Source organism: Danio aesculapii, chromosome 10 (genome assembly GCF_903798145.1).
Source record: "Danio aesculapii chromosome 10, fDanAes4.1, whole genome shotgun sequence".
Lineage (NCBI taxonomy): Eukaryota > Metazoa > Chordata > Actinopteri > Cypriniformes > Danionidae > Danio > Danio aesculapii.
Window position 1 is genome coordinate 20,130,825 of NC_079444.1, and position 24,638 is coordinate 20,155,462.

The window sequence follows — 24,638 nt, forward strand, 5'->3', positions numbered from 1 at the left end:
AAAATAAAGTGTGACCCATTATTTCACTTGGCAACCGGTAGAAATGTCATTTTACTGTAATAAATCCACATTTTGTGTCTGTCCCTACATTCTGGTCGACTCTGTTACATCTGTTATAAAAAGGCATAACAATCTATAAAGCACTGAAAGAAAAGGCATGTGACTCGCTCCAAGTGATGTCACTTTTATCAATTTGTACAAAATTAGGACACACCAATAGTACATTCATTACTGTTAACTGTATGTCAACAATGTTATGGTGATATTTCATTGAATTTCTCATCCACTTTTTGAAAAATATAATATGTTGAAAATACATAACATTCAGTTTTAGACATGCCATGCAGCATCTGTTTGAGGTTAGCAGCTTTAGCTAAAGCACAAACGGTTTTAACAGGAAGTTAAACAATCACCAACAAAATCAAATATTCCCTTTCACATTTAAACATCTTGTATTATTTTGCAGTGAATTCAGTTCATAATTTCCTGTTTATCATTCCAGTTGCTTGAAATCTACCAACAATTCTGGAATGAGTATCAAAGCTGTTGTACCCATGTCTACAGAAACAAGGAATGTCGCTCAATAGATTAAATCAAAATAGAGTATATCTGATTGTTGGAACTATACTTACAAATGAAACTTCTCCTCCCAGACAGGATTGAGGTTGCCGTAGATCGTCTTGGTTCTCTTTTTGGTTTTGCCCACCTGAACGGTCACGTAGGGGTCACTGGAGCCAGTCTTATCTTTGGCCTGCAGCCCTTGAGCACAGAAAACTGCAACAGAGACGAGAAGTTTTAAAGTTATTGTGCACCATTCAGAACTGAACTTATTTCTTTGAATATGACAATATTTATTATAAATATGTTTGAACCTGTGATGGTGATCTTGGCTGACCACTTTGAGGTCCCATCCAGGACGCTCTGCTTGATGGTCTTCATCTGCTGAGCATGGATGGCCTTGCTGACCACAAACACATCTCGGATGACCTCAAAGATCTCAGGTTTGTTCCTCTCACGGATCTTCATGCGGTCCTTCATGGCCATGATGATATTTTGAGTGCGGTCCTCAGCACCATGTTTTGAGCTCTTTTCAGCCGCACCTGAATGGCAGAAAAAAATGATGGGATAAAAAAACTAACATGCACGATTGTGTAATTTGCTGACTTGTCAAAATACTTCATGTAAAAAAAAACAGGGTTTAAAATTATTATGTTTTGATTTCAATTGAGACGGGGGACTTCCAGATAGACGATGGAGTAAGATGTTGGTTGTGTAGCTCCGCTAACTTTCAATCAAATTTTTTATAAAAACAAGACAACAAAAAGCTCATCAGCGCTCTCAAATCCTTTATAGTGATGCATATTTTCAACAAACATTGCAATTTGAGTGCTTATAAAAGCCTTTAAAAAGAACAGGATTTCAATTGAGACACCACATTTCTGGATTTTCTTTTCAATGGGTAATTTTTCCCATATGATAGTATGATAGTTCTTCACTGTCAAGACCCATATGAATTAAATAAGTTGAATACTATAAGGATAACGATAATCTTGATAAAAATTGCATTGGATTAAGGGAATTTGGAATTTCATTAAGTATGTAAAGACATGTTTTTAATTTGAAATGTTTAAACTGTAAGAACAATAATCCACAATGTTAAAAAACATTTTCCATCTTCCATTTCTTGCATAACATGTTCTCACCAAAAACTGTACAATATGACAAGCTCATGAATCTAGTAAACACCCTGTCTTATAAAATATGTGTGATGATTATTTTACTGCAAGCATCAACTCTAAATCATTTTTTTCATTCTGGCTAATGGACCTGTCAACACAGGAGACGTCACTGAGGAAGTCCATTTGAACAAATGAGTTCAACAGTCCAGATGTCTAACTGAATTAACAATAGAGTGTTTTAGTAGGACGGAAACTCAAAGAAGACATTCACAGAAAGCACTAGTCTGCTTCAAAAACTCTTAAATACAAAAAAGGATGGATGTTTTTTTTTTTTTTTTAGATTTAGCACAGATAATCATACTTACGCTGTAGGCAGTCCGCATTCAGCAGCTCCTGACATTTCTCGTGACACTTGACCCCGCATTCGGTACAACGCATACCTTGCCGAGCAATGCCCCAAAGCAGACCCTCACACTCGTAACAGTAGGTTGGCGTTGTGACTGTCCACACTTCAAAATTGTGAGGTGTGGTACAAGAAATGGGGTAGATTAAAGCTTGTAGAGTTTTCTTATACACATGGTTCTTCTGTTGAAGTAAAGGAGATGGTAGTTAAAGTGGTTAATATACAATCATTAAAAAAGCAAAAGAATATTTATGTGTAATATGCAAAATGTTCAACGAACCAGTTCCTCATCTTTTATGGAGGAGCGTGAGGCCATCGCAGATGCAATACCAGCCTTCCTGGCTTGGACCAGAGACTAGCATACAAATAACCAACATTAGAACAGTGCAAAGCAATGCAAAAATCCCATAAACCACCCCTGGTGAAACAAAAAAGGAACCCAGATGTCACAAATGAACATCGAAAGCATAGGCCTCAAACTCAATTCCTGAAGGCCTGCAGCTCTGCACAGTTTTGCTTCAACACTAACAAACACCGCTGATTCAAATAAGCGAGGTGTTCAAAAGAATCATGAACACCTCCATTAGTTGGATCAGCTGTGTTTGATCAGGGTTGGAGGAAAACTGTTCAGAGCTGCGGCCCTCCAAGAATTGAGTTTGAGACCTATGATCTAAAGCAAAGAGCAACAACTTTAAAACTAGGGGAAGGAAAACTAGGACTATGGGAGTCCTGGAAATCAAAAGAGAAACCAAATGCCTGTGAGGTAAGGGAATTAGGGGTTAATTAAGAAACCAAACCATCACTAGTAATACTGGTTATGAAAAAAGCATCTAAAACACCGTTAAGAAGAATCTAACAACCGCTTTAAAACAGCCCTTTTATAGTGGCCCAAACAGGGAAAGTAAACAAAATTATACAAGTAAACCAGTGGAAAGGACCTTTTTTGCTGGCTTGAACTGCATATCAAGTAAAGCTGTAATAGTTTGCAAATACTTCTAGCAAAAAGAAAACATGTTTCATAATAATACATGTATTATGAGATTAACAGTGTATTTTCTGTTATAAAAATAGCAATTTAAATGCAATGACATTTTATTTATTTTCCAACTGTGTGTTTGTTTATTTTTCTTTGCAAACTATTAGAGCAACACTGATCCCCTGGATTCAGTATTATCTTGATATACACAAAAAAGTAGGTTCAATCATACTATATGGGTTATTCTGAAAACTTACCATAGCCTGACCATGCAGAGTGAATGCATTCAAAAGAGTTGTAGAGGTTTAATTTTATGTTTTTCATGGGGAGGAGAGAGATCAGAAAGTTGGTTTTACTTCAGTTCATGTTACTTCATAAGTTGAAGTTATGAATGTTGTCAGTTGTAAAATGATGAATGCTATAAGTTGCTCATATACATTTTGTATGTACTGTATAAATACTTAAATCAACAAGTAATATTTTGAAAGAAAGACTTGGATTGATACTATTCATATTTGGGAACAAGATGTTTTACACCAAGAATTTTAAAACACAGGGAGCTTTTATTCATTTTAATGAAAAGCTGAAGCCACTTACCACATCGCTAACCAGAGGAATAGCTTTCTTCTTCCGCAGGTCTGGCATACTGTCAATTCCAAATATTCCACTCCCATTTCTGTGGACACCAACACTTTGTAAAGGAGTATTTTCCACATTTAATAATTAATACAGACAATGATTGTGTCTATAAAACAGTCACTAACTTCTAATTAATAATTCTTTAGTCTCATGAATAATTCCATAACAAAACAGGAGCAGAAGTAGTGAATAAATAGAAACTTACCCAGCTTTAACCCAAGCATGCCTGGAATTATCTCCATTTTCTTTGCCCTACGGCACCGAAAACACAATTTTATCAGTGTGTACAAGTGCAGCCAATTAGAGATTAGAGATCTATTAGAGATCAATTTAAAACAATAAAACTTAAACATAAAACCTAAAATAAATGTAAAAGACACAAGATTGGTTGAGTTTCACCAAAAGGTCTGAAAATCATTTAAAAAACAAGATATTGTGGGCCAAACTATCAATTACGCATGCAACTCATGAGACCAGACCAAAAGATGAATAAACGGAGGAAATAACACTCTTGAAACGCACAGCAGAACTTGCCAGCTGAACCGGTAAGCAAGTCATTATAAACTTTAAGGATAATCATATAACTTTTCACTCAATGACAGAAACATTCAGCAAACTTTCAGTTTTCCATCTGTGGTGAACAATTCTTCCTTATAAACGGAAGTACAGCTGGAGAGCTGGAGTTCCCCAAGGGCATGCAGTGTGTTTCAAATGTTTTTAATGGCAACAGTACAGCAAAATGAAGACCATCTCAAATGATAAATAATTAAAAATAATTGCAAATCATATTATAAGCTGCACAAAACAGAAGCAACGCAACCATTAAACGTGTTAAACGCAGAAATCTTCTGTTTTTGAAAGAAGAGACAGCACTAACAAGCAATGTCATATGCTATGGTTAGATAAAAAGGGGCATTCAAACAAACTTTGAATGAAATACAATGAAAAAAGTTTTTGGATTTAATAAATAAAATAAAATGACAACAGAGAATTGACTAAAACATAATCATGACCTGATCACCTTCCCTGCTTTCCTCTGTAAGAGAGCAGGAGAATAAAGAAAAAGGAAAGAACAGTTGAAAAAACTAGAGAAGATTGACAAAGACAGTAGGAAAATTTTGTTTAGCCTAAATACATGCATAACCAACCAAAATGGAAGTTTTTGTACCTTGATTAAACTTCTCCTCAGAGAAAGTGTTCTTTGAGGCATTGGCAATTCTGGATAGTCTATGTCGATGTCTCTTCTCTTTGAGCACACGTTCAATATTGGCAAGGCACTTCTGATGGTGAGGGTCCTCAAGGGCAGATTCATTGTCAAGAATATGCTCCGCCTGTTTTGCATCAACATCTGTTTCTAGTGTTTCTGAACTGGTGCCCTCTGGACATATTTCGGTATTAACTAAGTCAATTGCCATTTGGTGAGCGCAAGGTTCAACAATTCCTGAGCTCAGATCCACTTGTTTTGAACCAAGCTCTGGAATACACTGCAGACTGGAATGTATCTGATCTGTGAAAGCTTTGTCTGCATTATCCGAGTGGTCCACTGCAGAGTATTCAGTTGGTGTATGTGAAGGTGAAATCGTGCTAGGGGTAGATACCAAAGGATCAAAGATTTGAGAATTACATTGGTGGTTTACCAATTCTGCAGATTCCTTCCCATGGAATGAGGATTCGATGCTCTTTTGAGGGGATAAACTGAGATCTAAAGTTGCACCCTGAAAGGGTACAAGAGTTCCCACGTTTGATCCACCAAAAGCTGTGCTCTCTTCCTCAAGGTCATTGGATATGCTGGGACTTGAGACAAGAGACTGGTTGTCCTCATGTTGAAACTGGGGTTCAGTTTCAAGCTTTGTTAAGGCTCCCCTTAGAGCAGAGTGGAAAGATTGCATGGCTTTACTGATCTTTACAACATCATATCCTATATTAGGTGGTTGTGACTCTTCAGTATCTGTATTTTCAGAGCAATCTTGATCATAACAATCCACTCTGCAAGCTCCCCATTCTTTCTCTGACTCCATATCATAGAGGCAATTCTCACAAGAGGAGTGTAGATTATGGCAACCGTCATCATAGTCTGTCATTCCAACAGTTGAACAACTAAGGCTTCGGGATGGCCCACTACATGATTCATCAGCATATGCATCCATAGTATGGTATCCAGAACTTCGGGAGTACATGCAATTTGATGTACAATCACAACCAATGTCACTGACGATCTGATTTTTAGGATGCCTCCAATCTACAACACTGGACGAACTGGATGGGGAGTCATTATGGTTTCCAAACAGTAGGGATAGATGTTCAGAGCTGCTACGTGATGAATGGCATGGTGTGCTGCTGGTCTCTTCACCATTATACCTGTACCATGTTTCTGGGTGTCTACTGGTTTCCAATTCATCTGCACTGTTCTGGCAGGAGCAGTAATCCTCCTCACTCCATCCAGTGTCCCCACTCCATCCCCCTTCTCCGCTCACACTTAGCTGCATTTCCGAATGTCTCCAAACACTGTTCTGTTGGTCAGCCTCCATAGAACGATAACTTCCATCTTGATCGTGACTGTTAGAACTGTGACCTGAGGATAAAGAACTAGTGCTTGTAAAGTCTTGCCCATAAACTCTTTCAAGGTGACAGTAGCTAGACTTCTTAAATCTGGAAGAGGGTACATCCAAGTTGTCAGAAATCTTGGGATTGTGTATCTTGGCTCTTCTAGGTATGTCTCGATAATTTGGTTCCACATCCCATCCTGACATGGCAGGTCTGGCTGAATGAGGTCTACCTTTATTTATCTCTAGTTTTCTATGCTTTACTGCTGGGCTATTATTTCTACTTCGCAGGGCAGGAACAACATTCTGCCTACCTGGACTTATTTGATGAGCTTCAGCTCTCCGGGGTGATGGATGACCAACAGCGCCAACTGAGTACATTTCCTCAATTTCCAGCAAGACAGCATCTACACAGCAGGATACCTCATCTACTGAGCCACTTACAGATGTCAGGTATTGTCTTAAATCTGATATTTCCTCTTGTATTTTATTAATCCCCTGCAGTTCTTTCAAAATGTGCTCTACTATGGTACTTGAGCCTCCTTCTCTTGCCTTTTCTCGGTCCTTGAGTTTGCTTGGTTTATTATCCATGGCAACTCTTCCATCTACACGGGCACTGCCTTCTGCTTGATCTGTAAACTCTAAGCTAGGTCCATTGATGCATGGGATTGTGAGATTTCCATCACTGTTTCGCCTCAACTGCTCACTACAGGTACTCTTAGAGGTTTTAGAATAACTTTCAAAACTACGCTGACTAGAGAGACTACATTCACGAGTGGAGGGATCTCTCTTTATGCCACAGATGAACATGTCATCCTCTATCTCCACAGGAGAGTGCTGAAAGTCATGGGCAGTGTACTCTCCTGAGCCTTGCAGAAATTTCTGAATCTTCTTGCGTATGCTCCGATTGACCTTGGGACTCTGGGTCCGCTTTTTGCCAAGATCTTTTTTCTTAGACATTCTTTGCTGAAGTTCACCTGACACATTTGTTTCATCTTGGTCAGTGGAACGACTCCGCGATAACATCCCTTTGAATTAGGCGTGCCTCAGGTGCTGACCAGAACCTTGAAGCTCTGGTGCATGGGATTGCAGAGCTGTTGCATTGCACCTATAGTACATGAGGAAGCAATTTTTTAGTTAAGATTATAAACAGAGCTTTAAGCACACCCTAAAACTATTACAATGAAACCCAAGCTTGATTTCCAGTTCAAGATCCTTCACCAATTCAGTTCTATCTCACAATATATGAATTCCCATTTTAGTCCTAATCTAATAAAACCCTAAAATAGGGGTCAAAAATTAATTCTAAAGCACAATGAGCACTTCTTGGTGTGGCACAAATATTAATTGCTGCCCATGTAAACTAATCCAACTAAGGTGGTTAAGATTACTGGAATAGAGTTAACGGCTGAATATTTCATTACATATTGAACGGCAAGCGTACAGGTAAGACACTGCATATAATTTCAGAATTTTACCCAGGGGTGTTGTAAGATGGGGGAATTGGGCCTGAGAACAGGCCCCATCCCCCATTCAGTACCTACACCACAATTTTTACAGAAGGGGTCCAGAAGAGAAACTCATGCACATAGGCCCCAGAATTCCTAGCAACATCACTGTTTACAATAAGTACAGAACGAGAAGACCTGGATCTCTGCCATATAGTGAAGAATATCCACTGATGGCAAAAGGGATTATAGAGCTGTGCTAAAAACCTTTTACACTGTATTTACACAGGATTTGAATGGCACACTTATAAGCTACTGTAAAACCTGTTTCAGCTTATCCTAGTCATTCTGGCCATTGTAATACTGCTAAAATATAAGTACTTGAAACAGAGCAAATTTCATTGGTCATAGCCTTCAGAAAACAACAGATTAAAGGGATTTTTCTAACTATTTACTCACCCTCAAGTGGATCCAAACTTTTATAAGTTTCTTTATTCTGTTGAACACTAAAGATATTTTGAAGAAAGCTAAAAACCTGTAACCATTGACATCCATGGTAGGATAAACATATACTATGAAAGTCAATGACTTTCTTCAAGATGACTTATTTTGAGTTTAACAGATGAAAGTCAAACAAGTTTGGAACAAGTCAAGGGTGAGAAAATGATGACAGAATTTCCTTTTTTGGGTCAACTATCTGTTTAATTTGTGAAAGTGTGAAGCATTAGGCATTTAATCAAATTGTGATCAGAAGCAAAATCTAATATTTTTTTTACACACTAGAAATTATTCTGGTTCAGACATTACCAAACCAGTGGGGCAAATTCCACACAGAACACAACATATTATCTTCTTGCCTGTCTCCCCTTCTAACAGTAAGTGTTACAGCACAGGGCGGATGACAGTCCAGCTGTATTCACTGTGCATCACGATTGTTAAGCAGAACCTGCTGGGTCTAATAGTAGCTTCACCCCATTTCCTGCCTGTCAGGACAAAATGTTACTCTGTACACACTACAGTAGGCTGTTCACTTTCACCTTTTCATTTATTTAGACGCACTCTTTTACCATATGTAATGGTCTTAAGAAAATACTGTACTATTTCAGTTTAAGTTTTTTGTTTTCATATATTAATATATAACACTGCATATGAATTTTTACATACACAACAAAAACTATTTCTGGTAATATTTTTTTCCAAAGAAAAAATAAATCATACAAGGCAGCCATTGACATTCAGAGACTGTCCTCTGTGTTATTCTCCAAAAGCATTTTAATGGCCAGCATGATCTTTACTGTGACTCCAACAGTGAGCGTTTTGGTTGGCGGCTTTCAAGGGCATATGTTGGCTGGCTGCCATGCGTCTGCAATAGGCTACAATGAATGCCGGGTACAGTGCACTTTATGATGGATTTTTAACTTAACATTTAATACAGATAAAGGAAATGTCACTTTAGAATGGAGCACTTTAAGTAATATGTTAAATAATTGCATAGGCTTATAGTTTTGCTTTGTTTACAGTAGATATGTATAGGAATCATGGGAATTAATTTTTTTGCCTTCTTTTCAAAAGGGTAAAAATTCCTAAAGGGTAACGGTTTAATAGAATTTTGTGAAATCAGCAAGGACCACTGTTGCTGATTTCCACTGAAGAAGAAAAAGTCATCTACATCTTGGATGGCCTCAGTAAATCAACAGCAAATGTTATATTCTGGGTGAACCATGCCTTCAGCTTTCATTTCAGAGAAATACTCTCAATTTCATAACTTACGTTTAAAATTCCAATTATAGGTTTAGCTTTTGTCCAACTTTATCCAAACAGTTGAGATGTGTGTTCACACGATAAGAGCACAACTGGCAGAAACTAATAATCAGATGCTCTTTGAAGGACCAATGAGGCCATTACTGATATGCGACTAAGAAGCCTGGTTAAACTTGCTGGAATTAAATGAAATTGTGAACCAATTTCTGAGACAATTATCCAGCAGATAACTCAGGTATCAAAATATTGCATATTCCTGCATAATTTGCTATTCCAACCAAGAGACAGGTATATATGCCTCAGACTTTCTAATTAGAAGCTGCATATCTCTGCCACTGCTGTACAGGTCAGGTTTATCAGCTCTTATTAAAAATATTGCTCCCCATCTATAGGCGAGGGCATAACTATAAAATAAATAAATAAATATGCAATTCAGCACACAATAATAAAATTATTTTAGATTAATTAGCTGACTGGCATAAAACTGCAAAGCTAAAAACTCTGCCAGTCAAAGGTTTGAACTACATAATTAAGTCTTTTAAAATGCTTTTTAAACAGTTTCTTGTGCTCATCAAGGCTATATGATGAAACTACAGGATCAAAAACAAAAAACAGTAATGTTGCGAAAATTTTATTAATTAATAAAAAAATGAAATTAATTATAAAATTCATTTTAGTTAAATTGAATTAGGTTAAACTAAATTCATTTAATAATTTAATTAAATTAATAACAAATGACAGCACTATACATTTTTCACATGTTCCTCACAAAAATATAGCGTTAACCACTGATAATTATCATAGTATAAGTATTTTAGTAATAAAAAAAAGTTTCCTGAGCACAAAATTGGAAAATAAAAACTTATTTTGAAAGATCATGAGACACTGATGTCACTGAGGCTGAAAATTTATTTTGACATGTATTAAAACAGAAAAAAAGCTAATTCGTCTTTTGATTCAAACAAAATGCAACCTTGAGACATATTTAAAAGATATATTAACATATTTTAAAAATAAAAATTACTCCATCTTACTCCAAACCTTTAGGATTACCTCCCAAAACAATAAATGACCATATCATTTTGTACACCGAATCTTCAGTTTCCCTTATCATCATAATAATCAGGTATCATGGGTGGTTAATTGGTTGTCAGTTTGCCTTAAAGTGGCCTGTTCTATTAAAATATACATTTAAAATGAACACTTCTAATCCTTTCTCACTCCTAACGTTTGGTGTCTGAGGTGAGGCAATTTAGAAGACACAGACAAGCTTATCAGACCAGACCACACAATAAACAGTTACATAAATTCCTTTTCCAATAAATATTTAATCTTTAGTTAATATAAGACTCAACCTTTAGTTAACAAAATAAATCATTCAGCATTAAACATTTTTGGTGCTTATTTGCAAGATTCAAAAAAGCTTCTAAAATAGGATTCATGTTTTACACATATATTCAGCTGAAATACAACCCTGATATTTCTTGATAATTTTCAATAAATCGAACCCTTACTGATCTTAAGACTGAAAAAGTACACATAGCCTACTTACCCTACAGCAGTAAAAGAAGAAAAAACTACTCCTGGAAAAAATACTCCTGGATTTCAAAATGTTGATTTACTCAACCATCCAGTTCTGTGAAATAAAAATGTATCCAATTGTCTGGTTTGGCAATCCAACACATCTTGAAGAAAGCAGAAGACAAAACCCTCTCCACACACACTGACATCGGCACAGTTTAGTGGCTTCCAGACTAGGCTAGTGTGACAGTCCTAGTGGAGCATCTCTCTCTCTCTCTCTCTCTCTCTCTCTCTCTCTCTCTGTCTGTCCTCTGGCAATGTATTCCAGCACAAAGCTAATCTGGAGTTGTCAAAATGCCAGCAGTCCATCTCTCCTCCATTTCCTCTTTTAATCGGCACTACTGTGCATGTTCCCCTTTTAAAACATTTGCATGTCACTTTTCCTCTTTCACAAATACACAGTCAGAAACAGTTTTAATAAATCACACAAAAGAAATGTTACTGCTCAAAAATGGTATTATAGCACAACGAAAAAAATTAAATAAAACCAAAATAATTTAACAAACTGCCTTTTTAAGCCAAGATACTGCAAGCGAAAACATTTTTTCTTGCAATTTTCAGACTTTAAGTTTTTTATTAAGTGTTTTTTTTTGTATTAGTAAAGAAAAAGATGCTTTTAAATATTTATTTTGTTTCAAGAGTTCACACTTAGATATTGCTTGACGCTATTAGCAGGTTTGGCATGCTGTCCCGGGAGAGAACCCTGAGCTGGGAGATAAATGAGTCCAGGGCTCCCGCTTGGTCAAAAAGCATATAAGGAGGTTCCAGATTACATAGGTCTCAAGAGCTCCCTCCAGTAAAGGGAGATAAAGGAGGAGATGGGATGAAAGGGGGGATTCCTCCAAAATGAAGATAAGGTACAGTAGTAAGGCGAAATCGGTCTTTTTATTGTAGGCTTGAATCAATCTGATTGGATTATTGCTGATTACAGATGAGAGACCAGCCGCAATCAATTATATCACATGCTCCTCTCGAAATTAGTTTGTAAAACTTCACTTATTTTCAATTCAGTTACAATACATCTTTTTAGATGCTTTTTTTCTTAAACTGTGTTTTCTCTTGAACTGAGCTGTAAATCTCTACTTTAGCTGAGCTTAAACACCAAACTTCACACTCATATTCTGTATTCTGAAGCTTTTTACAGAAAGATGTTCATACATATTTCCCTAATTATATACTTTTTTTCTGGCTTAGTCCCTTTATTAATCCAGGGTCGCCACAGCGGAATGTACCGCCAACTTATACACACGTTTTTACGCGGCGGATGCCCTTCTAGCTGCAACCCATCACTGGGAAACACCCATACACATTTATTCACACACATATACTATGGACAATTTTAGCTTACCCAATTCACCTGTACCACATGTCTTGGGGGGAAACCGGAGCACCCGAAGGAAACCAACACTAACGCGGGGACAACATGCAAACTCCACACAGGCTCGAACCAGTGACTTTCTTGCTGTGAGGTGACAGCACTACCTACAGCGCCACCGCGTTGCCTAAATACATTTTATTCTACAAAAAAAATTTAAAACGTATTGCATATGAATTACTGAGTGATAAAAGACATTCCAAAATACCCTCTGCAAATACATTTTGACTCGAATTTATAAAATTAACTTAATCCTATGTGTATTTAATTTGTATACATTAACATTTAAGATTTTTTAATGTATAGAAATGTATGCATATTAATGCCTATTTAATGATATAGTGCCTTATTTGCATATTTAAATATACAAATTTAGAACAATTAAATTAAAAAACGGCTTAAAAAAAATCAGCTCAGCAAGTCTACATTTTTTATCCTATTCACCCAACATGCTCCCTGAATACAGTCTGTAAGGTCACTGAATACAGTCACTGAATCTGCTTTCAGCTACTGCGCCCCCCGCTTCTGGAATCAACTTCCAGACATGATCAGATGTGCTCCAACATTAGGCACATTCAAATCAAAACTGAAAACACATCTGTTTAGCTGTGCCTTTATTGAATAAGCACTGTGCTGTGTCTGACAGATCCCACTATTATGTCTTCTTTTCCTTTTTATTCTTTTATAACCTGTTTTAACACATTTTAATCTGTTTTGATCATTTTTATTTCCTTGTTTCTGTTATTTGTGTTTATGTAAAGCACTTTGAATTACCGTATGAAATGTGCTATTTAAATAAACTTGCCTTCCCTTCCCAAACATGCTCATCAGGAGAGTCTTGCCATAACAATTTAGTAAGAGATTTACAAAAATCGTATTACAATTTAAGATCAAATTTAATACAAGACCCTCAATTACAGCTAAATCTCCTTCAGTTCAAATGTTAATAAGAATAAGCTTGACTTCTATAATGCTGTATGTCCTTCACCACACATCATTTTACAAGGCCAAATGGTGTGCTAAACCACACCCATATTCTTCACTGTATTAAATTAGCAGCTTTTACATAAGTGTCCACAGCAATCACTGTAATGGAGCCTCAATGAAGAGTGCTATATATGAAACAGCTTAATTAGCATGAGCGCCGTTAGCTTATCGGAATAAATCACCTATACAAGTTGATAGGCCATTACCCATTATACATAAAACAGGCATATTCGGGTGCATAAAATATTTTGGATCCAAAGCAATCTAAGTTAGGATTAATCTGATTTGCCACTGTGTACTATTAATTTTGACTTATTCTCAGTGTGAGGTGATCAGGCCACATAAGTGCTTTGCCATGCTAATTTATTTCTAGCGGCTCATGCATTCAATTTTGTGCGGTCAAATGAAAGAAACAAAGGAGGAAAACAGGGTAGCTAATTACTGGCTGCCAAGATGAAGAAGAGAGAGAGAGCGAGAGAGAGAGAGAGCGAGAGAGAGAAAGAGAGAGAGGTGAAATTGGGGGAATGTATGGCTGTATTTAGTGGGTTTTCAAGAGTTCACACTTAGATATTGTTTGACAACTGTTAGCAGGTTTGGCATGCTGTCCCGGGAGAGAACCCTGAGCTCGGAGATAGGTGAGCCCAGGGCTCCCGCCTGGTCCATAGAGCATATGCGGGGAGTACGAGATCAGGTGGTTCTCGAGAGCTCCCCGTGGTAAGAGGAAGAAAAGGAGGAGAAGGGGTGGATGGGGGGTTTCTTCGGAAAACGAAGATAAGAGAGTAGTTCTAGCTAGGCTACTTATAGTGAGTTGGGGTTAATCTGATTGGCTAACTAGTGAATGTAAATGAGTGGCCAGCTGCGGTCAATCATATCACGTGCTCCTCTCGAAATTAGTTTGAAAACTTCACTTAGATTAATTACTTGTAAGGACTATAAAAACTTAGACACTTAAAACAGTAATAAAAAGATTAAATATACATTCTTGATATTCTTCAATACTTGATTTGATTTTGATTTATTTTGCATGAATATCAATTCATTTTTTATAATTGTTTTTATTGAAGGAAAAATAAGGTGAAATAATACATACAAAGATTTGACAAGACTTTTATATATATATATATATATTTGTATAGGTATATAACTTGTATAGGTATATATATATATATATATATATATTCACACTCTACATACTCCACTTCATGAACTTCAAAAGTCAATTTCCCAATTTATTCTAGCTAATCATGAAATGCTCTTCAAGACACACACATACACACACTATCTCAAACTCCTTGCCTCTCTATGCTTAATTACTCCTGGAGACGTTATCAGTGATATCACACAGCAACTCTTCAGAGCCTGACCTTGGCCCTGGCAGATTAATGCTGTGAGGTCTAGATACAACACCACAGTGGACAACCAATCTCATTGCACTGATAAATTTAAAGCCCAAGTTTCATCCAACCAAACAACACACTGCAATTCATTATTCCCAGAAAGTCTCAGAACGTGCATGCCTCATGTTTAAATCCTAAATGGTAAAACTCAACCAATCCAAACAGATGTTTGTGAGGGAACTGAACGGGGTAGTGCAATTCATACTTACCAACTGGAAAGGAATAAAAAAGGGTCATAATCTTATTACAGACGGTTATAGATGCTGCATACTGGTGCAGGTTTTAGGAAAAAGATAAGAGGTAAAGCTTGATCTAAAGTGTGAACTGGAGCAGCTGAAGGAGGAAAAGACAAAGGAGATGAAGGGTATGAGTTCCCTACTATACCTCCTTAAGCTGAACTCTCACTTTGTTGATGGCCTTAAGCCAGCGCACTCTGGATGGAGAGAATGGTAAAGGAAGCCCATCATCCTTAAAGCTAGAAAAAGAACAAAAACATCTTATTAAACACAATTTATGCTATTAAAATGATTTAATATACTGAATGCAAACTGTTAAGTTTACTATACATAATTTTTAATGCTCATTTTAGCTTACATGCACAGACTTTTAAAGAATACTCCATTTAATGCTGAATTGAACAAAGGTATTTATTTAAAACTTTTGAACCTAAACCTTACCATAACATTACGATAAAGTACATCTCTGTACTTAAAACTGCACTTTTCAGATAAATTCAAATATTTAAAGTGGTACCAGCCCGGTGACAGCTTTTGTACTTGTATTTCTTAGGTCACTTAGGTCAGTGTTGACACATAGTGAACAAAGTTACGTAAAAGGTGCAATAAGTTATCTTGAAAAATGTTAAAGTTAGCCTGATAGCACTGAAAGCCAACATCTCACCCTGAAAATTGCCATTTAAAATCCTATTCTAATCATGAAATACACATCATGCAAATTATATTAATACCTTAGGTCAAGCATAAATCTAAAGTACACTTTAGGCTAAAGTCACTAAACGCGTACCTTTTGGGTGATTTCTCAGGCATTTTGTCCACTTGAGAAACCACTTCCTTTTTTAACGTGCTGCTTATACCCTTTCCGTTTTCTTGAGAGGATTTCAATCCCTCATCTTCGCCCCAAGAAGAAATTCCATTGGTAGGGTGATGTCCATTTCGGGATGGTCGGTAGCCGGTACTGTGATAAGAATGGTAGGACTCCTCTAACTCTGAACAGGCAGCACTCTCTTGACCAGTCTCACTGAGCTGTGAACTAGCTTGACTGAGATTCCCTGAAGACCCAAAACGACTAGAGTTCACAGGACTAATGTTGTTGTTTTTTTTTAAAAAAAGAGAGAACAAAAACAAGTAGTTAGTGTCACTGATTTTTACAACTACATCCACTAGCTTACGATAGGTCTAAACTCCAATTAATTAGGAATGCTATGCACAGCTAATGGAAATACAAAGTTACAAAGAACCAAAGCACAGTTACAGAAGTCACACAGCACTGAGGAAAAAACAAACCACACATTGGGAAAGCCAGCATTTTTAAATCAAACTATATCTAAATCTAAAATCATTGAGCATGTTTACATGCACATTAATATTCTTATTTCTTATAATCAGAATACTTCAGTCTACAACATTTGGTACCACATTTGGCATTTCAAACGCTTTAAACAAAATTCTTGTGGTTAAGTGGTCTTTGTGAGATTAGCTTGAGCACTGCTAGAAATCCTATTGTAATTATTATTTAGATGCAGAGACCACAATTCTGAAATGGCTGAATTATTGCCATGACAAATGATATATTTAATATACATTATCTTTGTCAGAATTATGATTGTGCATGTAAACGTAGTGCAACATAAATGGTTTATGAAACCATTTATTATGCTGCTACTAGCCTTTTAGGAATCAAAAGGTCCTTCTTTTCCTGCTGTAATCCTGAAGAGGCATCTGTAGATGGTGGGGTCTGGATATGGATTTCCAAATCTTTTTGAGGAGGAGGATCAGGTGTGGATGCAACGAGTTTGGATATATCGGTGTTATTATCTGTGACAATAAAAACTTCCCTTTGAACTTTAGAATTTGCTACAGTTTCTTGTTTAATGTCATCTGAGTGTGTGATTTCACCTTTCTCTTCCTTCAAGGTTAATTTATCATTGTCTTTTTGGATAGATGTACTATCTTCGATATGTACTTTATTTTCCTGAGCTTTAGGTTGGATTGTAACAACTGGAGTTGTTTGTGGTTTAGGAGGTTCTGGAGTTTCTTTCTGCCATGGAAAACCTAATTTTGCTCCAAATAAAGATGCTGGTGTTGCTTCTTTTGAACCCCCTGACTTTTCATCTTGAAACAGTCCTGCTGAAAATGACTTCAATCCAGAAATAAGCTTGCCACTTTCTGTATTTGGTATTGAGGGTGGCGATGAAAATAAAGACCCAAAAGACTTCCCAGCATCAGCAGCTCCAGTCATAAACCCAATCTTAGATGCTGTTAAACCTGGCATTCCAAATATGGACTGAGAAGGTTCTGATGATTGAGGTTGTTGAGCCATTTTTGAACTATTGTCTATTACAGGCACTGCTTTGTCTGTAAACTTTTCTTCAGGTTCAGAAACCATGACAACTGTTTTTTCTTTAATTACTTCGCCTTCAGGAGGTTCCTTAACAACTGTTTCAACAGGTTGACAGCTGGAAGCTTCAGTGGAATTGATGGTTGCAACTGTAACATTATCAGAAGCATCATTACAAGACATTTCTTTTGCCGTTAAATGGGGTTCTATCTGATTTTTTTCATCTTTGTCTCCAGATAATGTAACATCCCCAGAAGATAACAGTGGTTGATCTTGGACTGACTGAGGAGACTGGTGGGTCGAGGTAATAGATGGTGTTACGTCAGCTGCTTTGGGTGCTTCTGGTGATTTAAACATACCAAAAATGTCACTTTTTATAGATTCTGTTTGTATACTACTTGAAAAGCCAAAGACTGAGGTTTTGGGTATGGTTGTGGTCGAGTGAAGTTGTGAAAAAAGACCACCTGAAGAATTTGTTGCTGAACTGGCACCTGTGAACAGTTTAGACATAAAACCACTGACGGCTTCAGTTGATGAGTCTATAACAGATTTCTGTAATTCAGAGTGTTTTGGATGTCCCTCAGAAGCACTGGTCTCTGTTAAATCTGTTTGTTTTATATGCGGAGTTTGGCATTCTGTTGTCTTGACCTCTGCTTTTGTATTCTGCTTTGAAATTGAATCAATATCTTTTGTTAAAGCATCTCCAGTCAAAGTAATATTACTATGGCTAACAACATCTAGGTTACTCCCTTTAAGAGCAATTTTTTCACCAATGACATCGGAGCTTTTATCAGACATATCAGTTGAGAATGAAGCCATGGATGCTGCTTTTCCTTGATCGGCCATGGGGTCAGAGCGCTTGGAATCATCATATGGGGGTTCTGTTTTCTTTTCCTCTGAGACCATAGTTTTACTATCATCAGTCGCCACCCCTTGAGAAACTAGTGATGCAACCTTTAATGGCCCTTCAGTTTCAGATGGTTTTGATGTTGGTGTTTGACTAGGTGAAGGTGCTGAACTAGGACCACCAAACATGGAAAGAAGACCTTTTCCAGGAGCATCTTTAGAAGCAACTCCGGACATAATACCTCCAAATATTGAAGAAGGCTGAGGAGTGGCTTGCTGTGGACTTGACCCACCAAATACAGAAAACAAGCCTTTGCCCGTTAACTCACCAAAGGCTGAAGCACCTGAACTATTATTCTCAACATTATGCCCTGCATTACCAGCACTGGGTTGGGAACTTGGTCCAGAAAATATTGAAAATAAATTCTTCGCCGGAATGTCCTTTGATCCTGAAGCACCAGAAAAAATACCACCAAGTATTGATCCAGTTTGAGCATTTTGAGGACCTGACCCAGAAAACATTGACAACAATCCTGAAGTTGCTCCCTCTTTTGGTGGTGCTACACCCTGAGCAGAAGAATCATCATCAGTTGGCAATGCCTCTTGTGTGGATTTTGGAACTGACACTGTTGGGTCACAGTCTGACTGTGGCATATGCCCAGAAATCATAGAGGTAATGTCTTTACTTTGTGGCACTTTTGACTCTTTGCTATCAAGAGAAAGAAAATGTGCAGCTGAATCTGGCTGCTGTGGGAATGGTTGGGGGCTAGACTCATTGGACATAGAGGGTATTTCATTTACTGATGGCTCTTTACATGGCTCGTTAGGTGGCACAATAGGCTCATGAGGTAAGCAATCTAGTGGAGCTGTTGGGTGGCTGGAAATTCCAGAGTGTAAAAGTAATCCTTGTGAGGGACTTTCATTTGGTAGTTCCTTTGCAAGTATTGCTCTTGTTGCAGTAGAAGAGACTGGTTGCGCTGGTGTTTGTTGTGATTTAGACTCATCCAAAGAAGATATATGTTTAACTGTCTGCTCATTAGTAGGAACAGCTCCAGGAACTCTTGCGGTTGGTGGTTGAGGGCTTTGTGCTCCAAACATAGAAAATAAACCTTTTGCTGGACTCTCACTAGAACTGGAAGACCCACCTAATATACCACCAAAAATTGATCCTGTCTGCTGTGAAGAAGATTGTGGCCCTGAACCACCAAACATAGAAAATAAACTTTTGCCCACGGGCTCTTTTGGCAGTTCATTTCCGTGGCTTGCAGACTGAGTGGCCGGGCGTGGCTGTGAGGTCTGCTGAGGGCCACTGAACATAGATAGCAATCCTGTTACAGGTGTATCTTTTGGTGGGTCAGCTCCAGATGCTGATGAAGTCTGCTGAGGGCCACTGAACATAGATAGCAGTCCTGTTACTGGTGTATCCTTTGGTGGATCAGATCCAGATCTTGGTGCAGTCTGCTGAGGGCCACTGAACATGGATAGCAGTCCGGTTACAGGTGTATCTTTTGATGGATCAGCTCCAGATTTTGGTGCAGTCTGCTGAGGGCCACTAAACATAGATAGCAGTCCTGTTACTGGTGGATCTTTGGGTGGATCACCTCCAGATCTTGGAGATGTCTGCTGATGGCCACTGAACATAGATAGCAGTCCTGTTACTGGTGTATCTTTTGGTGGATCAGCTCCAGATCCTGATCCTGGTGAAGCCTGCTGAGGGCCACTGAATATAGAAAGCAGTCCTGTCATTGGTGTGTCTTTTGGTGGATCAGATTCAGATGAAGTTTGCTGAGGGCTGGAGCCACTAATCAAAGACAGTAACCCCATGGCTGGTGATTCCTTTGGAGGGACAGTGCTGGTTTGATTTTGATTAGAAGAACCCACATGTGTAGAAGACTGCTGTGTACTAGTGCCACTGAACACAGAAGATATAGTCATGCTTAGAGAATCTTTGGGAGGTACAGATTCTGGTGAGCAAGGCTGATGTGCGGATCCAGATTGTGGTGAAGTCTGTTGAATGCTAGAGCCTCCAAACAAAGACAGGATGTTTTTGCCTAGTGGCTCTTTTGTAGAGGCACCACTGATTGAACTTTGGGGGGAGGCAGATGCACTTTGAGATGGAGCTTGTTGCTGACTGGAACCACTGAATATGGACAACAGCCCTTTGCTTTCCTCTTTCGAAGCTGTGGTCCCAGAGAACATATCCCCAACAGAAAAACCAAACAACCCACCTGACTGCTTGGCTTCTGGTTTGGTCTCCCCAGTTGGTGGCATAGTTTGCGATCTCCCTGGTGTTGGAAACCTGTTTGCATCAGCAGAATGTATCAGAGATGAGGAGACACTCCTTCCCTGGATTGATTGTGATACAATAGGAAATTCTGATTGACTACCTTTTCCGAAGGTACTTTCTGCTGTTTGCCGTTTCTGAATTTCTTTAGGCACTGTCATTGTTGAGGCTGAATGTTGCAAATTTGTCTTTGGTGGTGTGTGGGAGGGGCCTTCTGTATTAAAAAAGTCCCCTATTGACCCAAAAAGTCTTGAGGTCCCCATTGTTTCTTGGTTTGTTGTTGTATTTTTTATGCCATCAGAGGCAGATCCAACTTTATCGGCTTGTCTAGATACTGGATGAGTGGATTTAGAAGGTTCTGACTTTACCTCCTCTATACCCACTGCTGTTTTGAAAAAGTTTAAAAACCCACTTGATTGCTCAGATGTCTTAAAACCTTCTGTTTCTGCTGGTAGAGAGACATCTGGAGAGGCAGATTTGATGGTTAGACTGGACTGATCTCTTATAGTAGACGCAATTGACGTTGTAGGAAGAGAGGACTGTTGTGACAATGTAGCTTGTCTAGCCAGTTTGGGTTTCTGAGATGAACTTAAAGTGGATGCACCCTGAGAAGATGTCAAAGTTGTTGGCTGTGCTGAAGATGTTACTGAAACTCTAGGTGTTGTTGGAATTGGTTTGGATAATAAATGATTTGTATTGTCTGGTTGAGTTGTTGCACAAACTTCATCCTTAATGATCTTTGATTTAAGACTCTGAAAACCTGTTGAAATGAAGCTTTTGCCTTGCTGATCAGAAAGTCGTGTTTCAGAGGCTTTATGAGATCTGCTTTGATTTTGTGCTGGGAAAGGACTATCTTTGGCAGACGGTGACTTTGAGACAGCTGTGTTTCTACTTAATTCTGAATCTGAGCTTTTGCCAACAATTGAGGATAGAATTGAGGAGATTTTCTTAATGGATCGATTTGGCTGCTCCTCTCCAGGCTGTACTCTTTTTCTCCACTCTTCTTCTGAAACATCATCTATATGTTTTACTTGTACTCCAGTGGATGAACGACGCCTCTGTTGAGGCTGGTAGCAGCTGTAGACACCTGTGGTAGGTGAAGTTGTTGTGGTTTGTGTGGCACCAAATGAAACAGAAACCTTATAAGATAGCAGTTCTTTTATTCCTCCGTGGTTGAGATTTACATTATTGTAGTTTGTTCTATGAAAAGAGAGGTCAACAGCTTCCTGAGATGGATCACAGTAACCATAATTGTGTGGGAGCTGCTGATTAGTATCCATCCTAACTTTGTTAAATCGGTATTTGGAAAAATCCAGAGCTTGCTGTCTTTGATTAAGCATTGAATCTGCAAACATCTGAGAAAAGCGCTCAAGGTTCAGATTCATGATTTGGTTACCTTTTTTATAGGCTGCTGACAAGTCAAGTGGTGCAGTCAGAAGTTCTGCTTCATTTTGGCCTTGACTTGGAAGCCAGAGAAGCTCATCTTCATTGTATAGAGGTATCTTAAACCCACAAACTTTTACCATCTCATTATACAACCAGGCACAAGGATAGATGTCCCCTGTACTTGCCCATTCTTGTTCTGGGGCACATGCATAAACATATTGCCCAGACTCATCTGTGAGTAGGGCGTAAATATACTCATAATCAGTGTAGACAAAATATCCACAATCTCCATCATCTGCAGGCCACCACATACCCTGGTCCAAAAGTGAAAGCCACTGTTGATACCACTCAGACTCCTCAAGATACACATGTTCCTCCATATCACTGTTGATTGCTGAAGAGTAGTTCCAATGATTGGGAGATGTAGCTACATTAACAAAGCTTCCACTATTCCCAGGCTGAGTGCAAATGTCGGATGTCCCATGATAAATATACTGTCCATTAGCTGAGTAAGACAGATGTGGAGGAGTTTCCTCATAATATCCTTCATGATATGAAATACTATTCAGACTGTAACAACTCTCTGCACTAAATGAGTGCCACCTGCTTAATTTTGCATTATTCTTCATGCTCAAATTCAACACACCTTCAAACTCTTGGTTGTTAATCACATCCAAACTGTTATGGCTATTCCACGCTCTAGGTCTCACTGAACTATTGGGAACATCAGTGGAATAATCTGATTGGTTATTGCTCCCATTGTAAGAATGCAATTTCAACCATGGCTGTGTAGGAGAATATTGTTGATCAATATCCATATTTATATTACTTAAATACTGAGAAGATGTGTGGACTTCATCAATTGGTGTATTTCCATGTCCATCCGGTAAGATCCCCAATGACTGATCATTCAGCTGTTGCCACAAAATAGATTGTTGTATCCACGATTGTTCATCACTGGGACTAGGTTGCAATGCATATGATGGAGAGATTTCTTGGTAACCATACTGTTCAGGTTTACAATGGACGGATGGATAACTCTGCCTTAAATATTCCTGTGACATCAATGCTTGAGATGGGTGACAAAGAGAGAGATTTTCAGTGCTATATGAAGTGGTTCTTATTTGACTTGAGAGCATAAAATTTTGTGAGCTGTATAATAGGGGTATATTACCAGTACTATGAGATGTGTATGCAGCACAGTTTTGTTGTGACCTTGCATAACTTGCAGGTGTCCTCAAATCAAGGCTCTCTGTTCCACAGATGTTAGACGCATAATTTAAATTAGATGCCTTGTCTCTCAGAAGTCCTCTAGAACTGCCCTTCATTTGTGATCCTTCCACAGCCATACCCTCTGTTTTGACAGAGGAAACATCTGTTGGATTCCTGCTAAATATTCCAGATAAGAAACGTTGTTGAGTTGAGGGCTGTTGATTTGCAGCTTGGATCTGAGAGGGTATTTGAGGTAGCTGTCTTTTTGATTGACCTTGCTGTGTGTGAATCTCTGCTGGTATTTGTGGTTTCTCCTGTTTTTGCTCAACTGAATTCTGGGTGTTTGGTGACACATCTTCAGATGAAGATGTGAGCTTACTGAAAAGGCCAGATAAAATTCCTGGCTGAGAGGATGTATCTTGCTTTCCTACAAGAGAACTTTGTTTTGTCACAACTTGCTGTGGCAAACTTGCATGTTCCTTTTTTTCCTGTGTAACAGGTAGTTCCTGTGACCCATTGGAGGACACTTTAAGAAAGGCAGAGAGGAGGCCACCCGACTGGGGGTTTTGTTTAGATGAATTATCTTGGGATGAGTGGCCTTGTCCTGTAACATTTGTTTTTGGCTGGAGCACAGATGACTGGGTGTTAGAAGCTTGAACTTGTGCTGATTGAGAGACAGAAACATCTGAGGAGGCAAACTTCAAAAGACCAGATAGAAGGCCATCTTGCTGAGAATGTCCTTGATGGGATACACTTTGTGTATGGCCATCTAATATGCCTTTTTGATTCTGTTCTGACTGTTGTTTTTGGAATTTGGACTGCTGTGTATGGATCCTGCTCTGACCCTTTACATTATGCTGGACAGAATCTTGAAAAGAACTTATGCTTGGTGATTTTTGTTGCTCCTGGGGCATCTTTGTTTGAGTGTCCAAGGGTTTTTCGGTAGAGGCAAATCTAAAAAGGCCAGACAAAATACTTCCCTGCTGAGATTTTGTCTCTTGCTGAGAGAATTGTTGAGGCTCTCTGTGAGAATTTTCAATGGAAGTAATATTTAGCCGTCCTGAGAGAGGAGGAACAGATGCACTTGGTTCGGTGTGAGGTTGGTTTTGTTGATTTAATATTTGAGCAGACTGACTCCTTTGCTGATTTACTTGAGCACCTGTTGTCATATCACCAGTGGAAGCAAATTTCATGATTCCTGAGAGTAAGCCTCCTTGTTGTGGTTGATTAGGAGATGCTTGGGCACTTGATGTATTATCTGAAGCAACTGATTTAAACAAACCAGAAAACAGGCCCTGACGTTCATGTTGAGATGCATTTTGCTCTGTAATATTAGGTACTTGAGTTGGACCAGGTTGTTGGTGCTTAACTTGCATTTGTTCCTTAGCAGTAGTTATATTGTGATGTTGCATCCTATGGACATTCTGATTAGGCCCTGGAGGAAGCAAAGTGCTCTGAATATTAGGTCTTTGGGTAGGTGGAGTAACAGGCTGCATATCTTCAGTAGGTGCCATCTTAAATAGACTAGAAAACCAGCCTGTTTC

At 38.4% G+C, this 24,638-nt stretch overlaps 1 protein-coding gene across 1 annotated transcript in view; it reads right to left on the bottom strand.

The window, feature by feature from the left end:
• The window catches only part of unc13bb (unc-13 homolog Bb (C. elegans)), a 128,312-nt gene that overhangs the window by 37,421 nt on the left and 66,253 nt on the right, over positions 1-24,638 (bottom strand). The window contains exons 9-16 of the mRNA XM_056467035.1: positions 15,813-16,109; positions 15,174-15,264; positions 3,903-3,949; positions 3,656-3,734; positions 2,363-2,437; positions 2,045-2,264; positions 873-1,100; positions 633-774 (exon numbers count right to left, since the gene is read on the bottom strand). Coding sequence (XP_056323010.1) covers positions 633-774; positions 873-1,100; positions 2,045-2,264; positions 2,363-2,437; positions 3,656-3,734; positions 3,903-3,949; positions 15,174-15,264; positions 15,813-16,109 — 1,179 coding nt within the window. The remainder of the gene's footprint in view (positions 1-632; positions 775-872; positions 1,101-2,044; positions 2,265-2,362; positions 2,438-3,655; positions 3,735-3,902; positions 3,950-15,173; positions 15,265-15,812; positions 16,110-24,638) is intronic.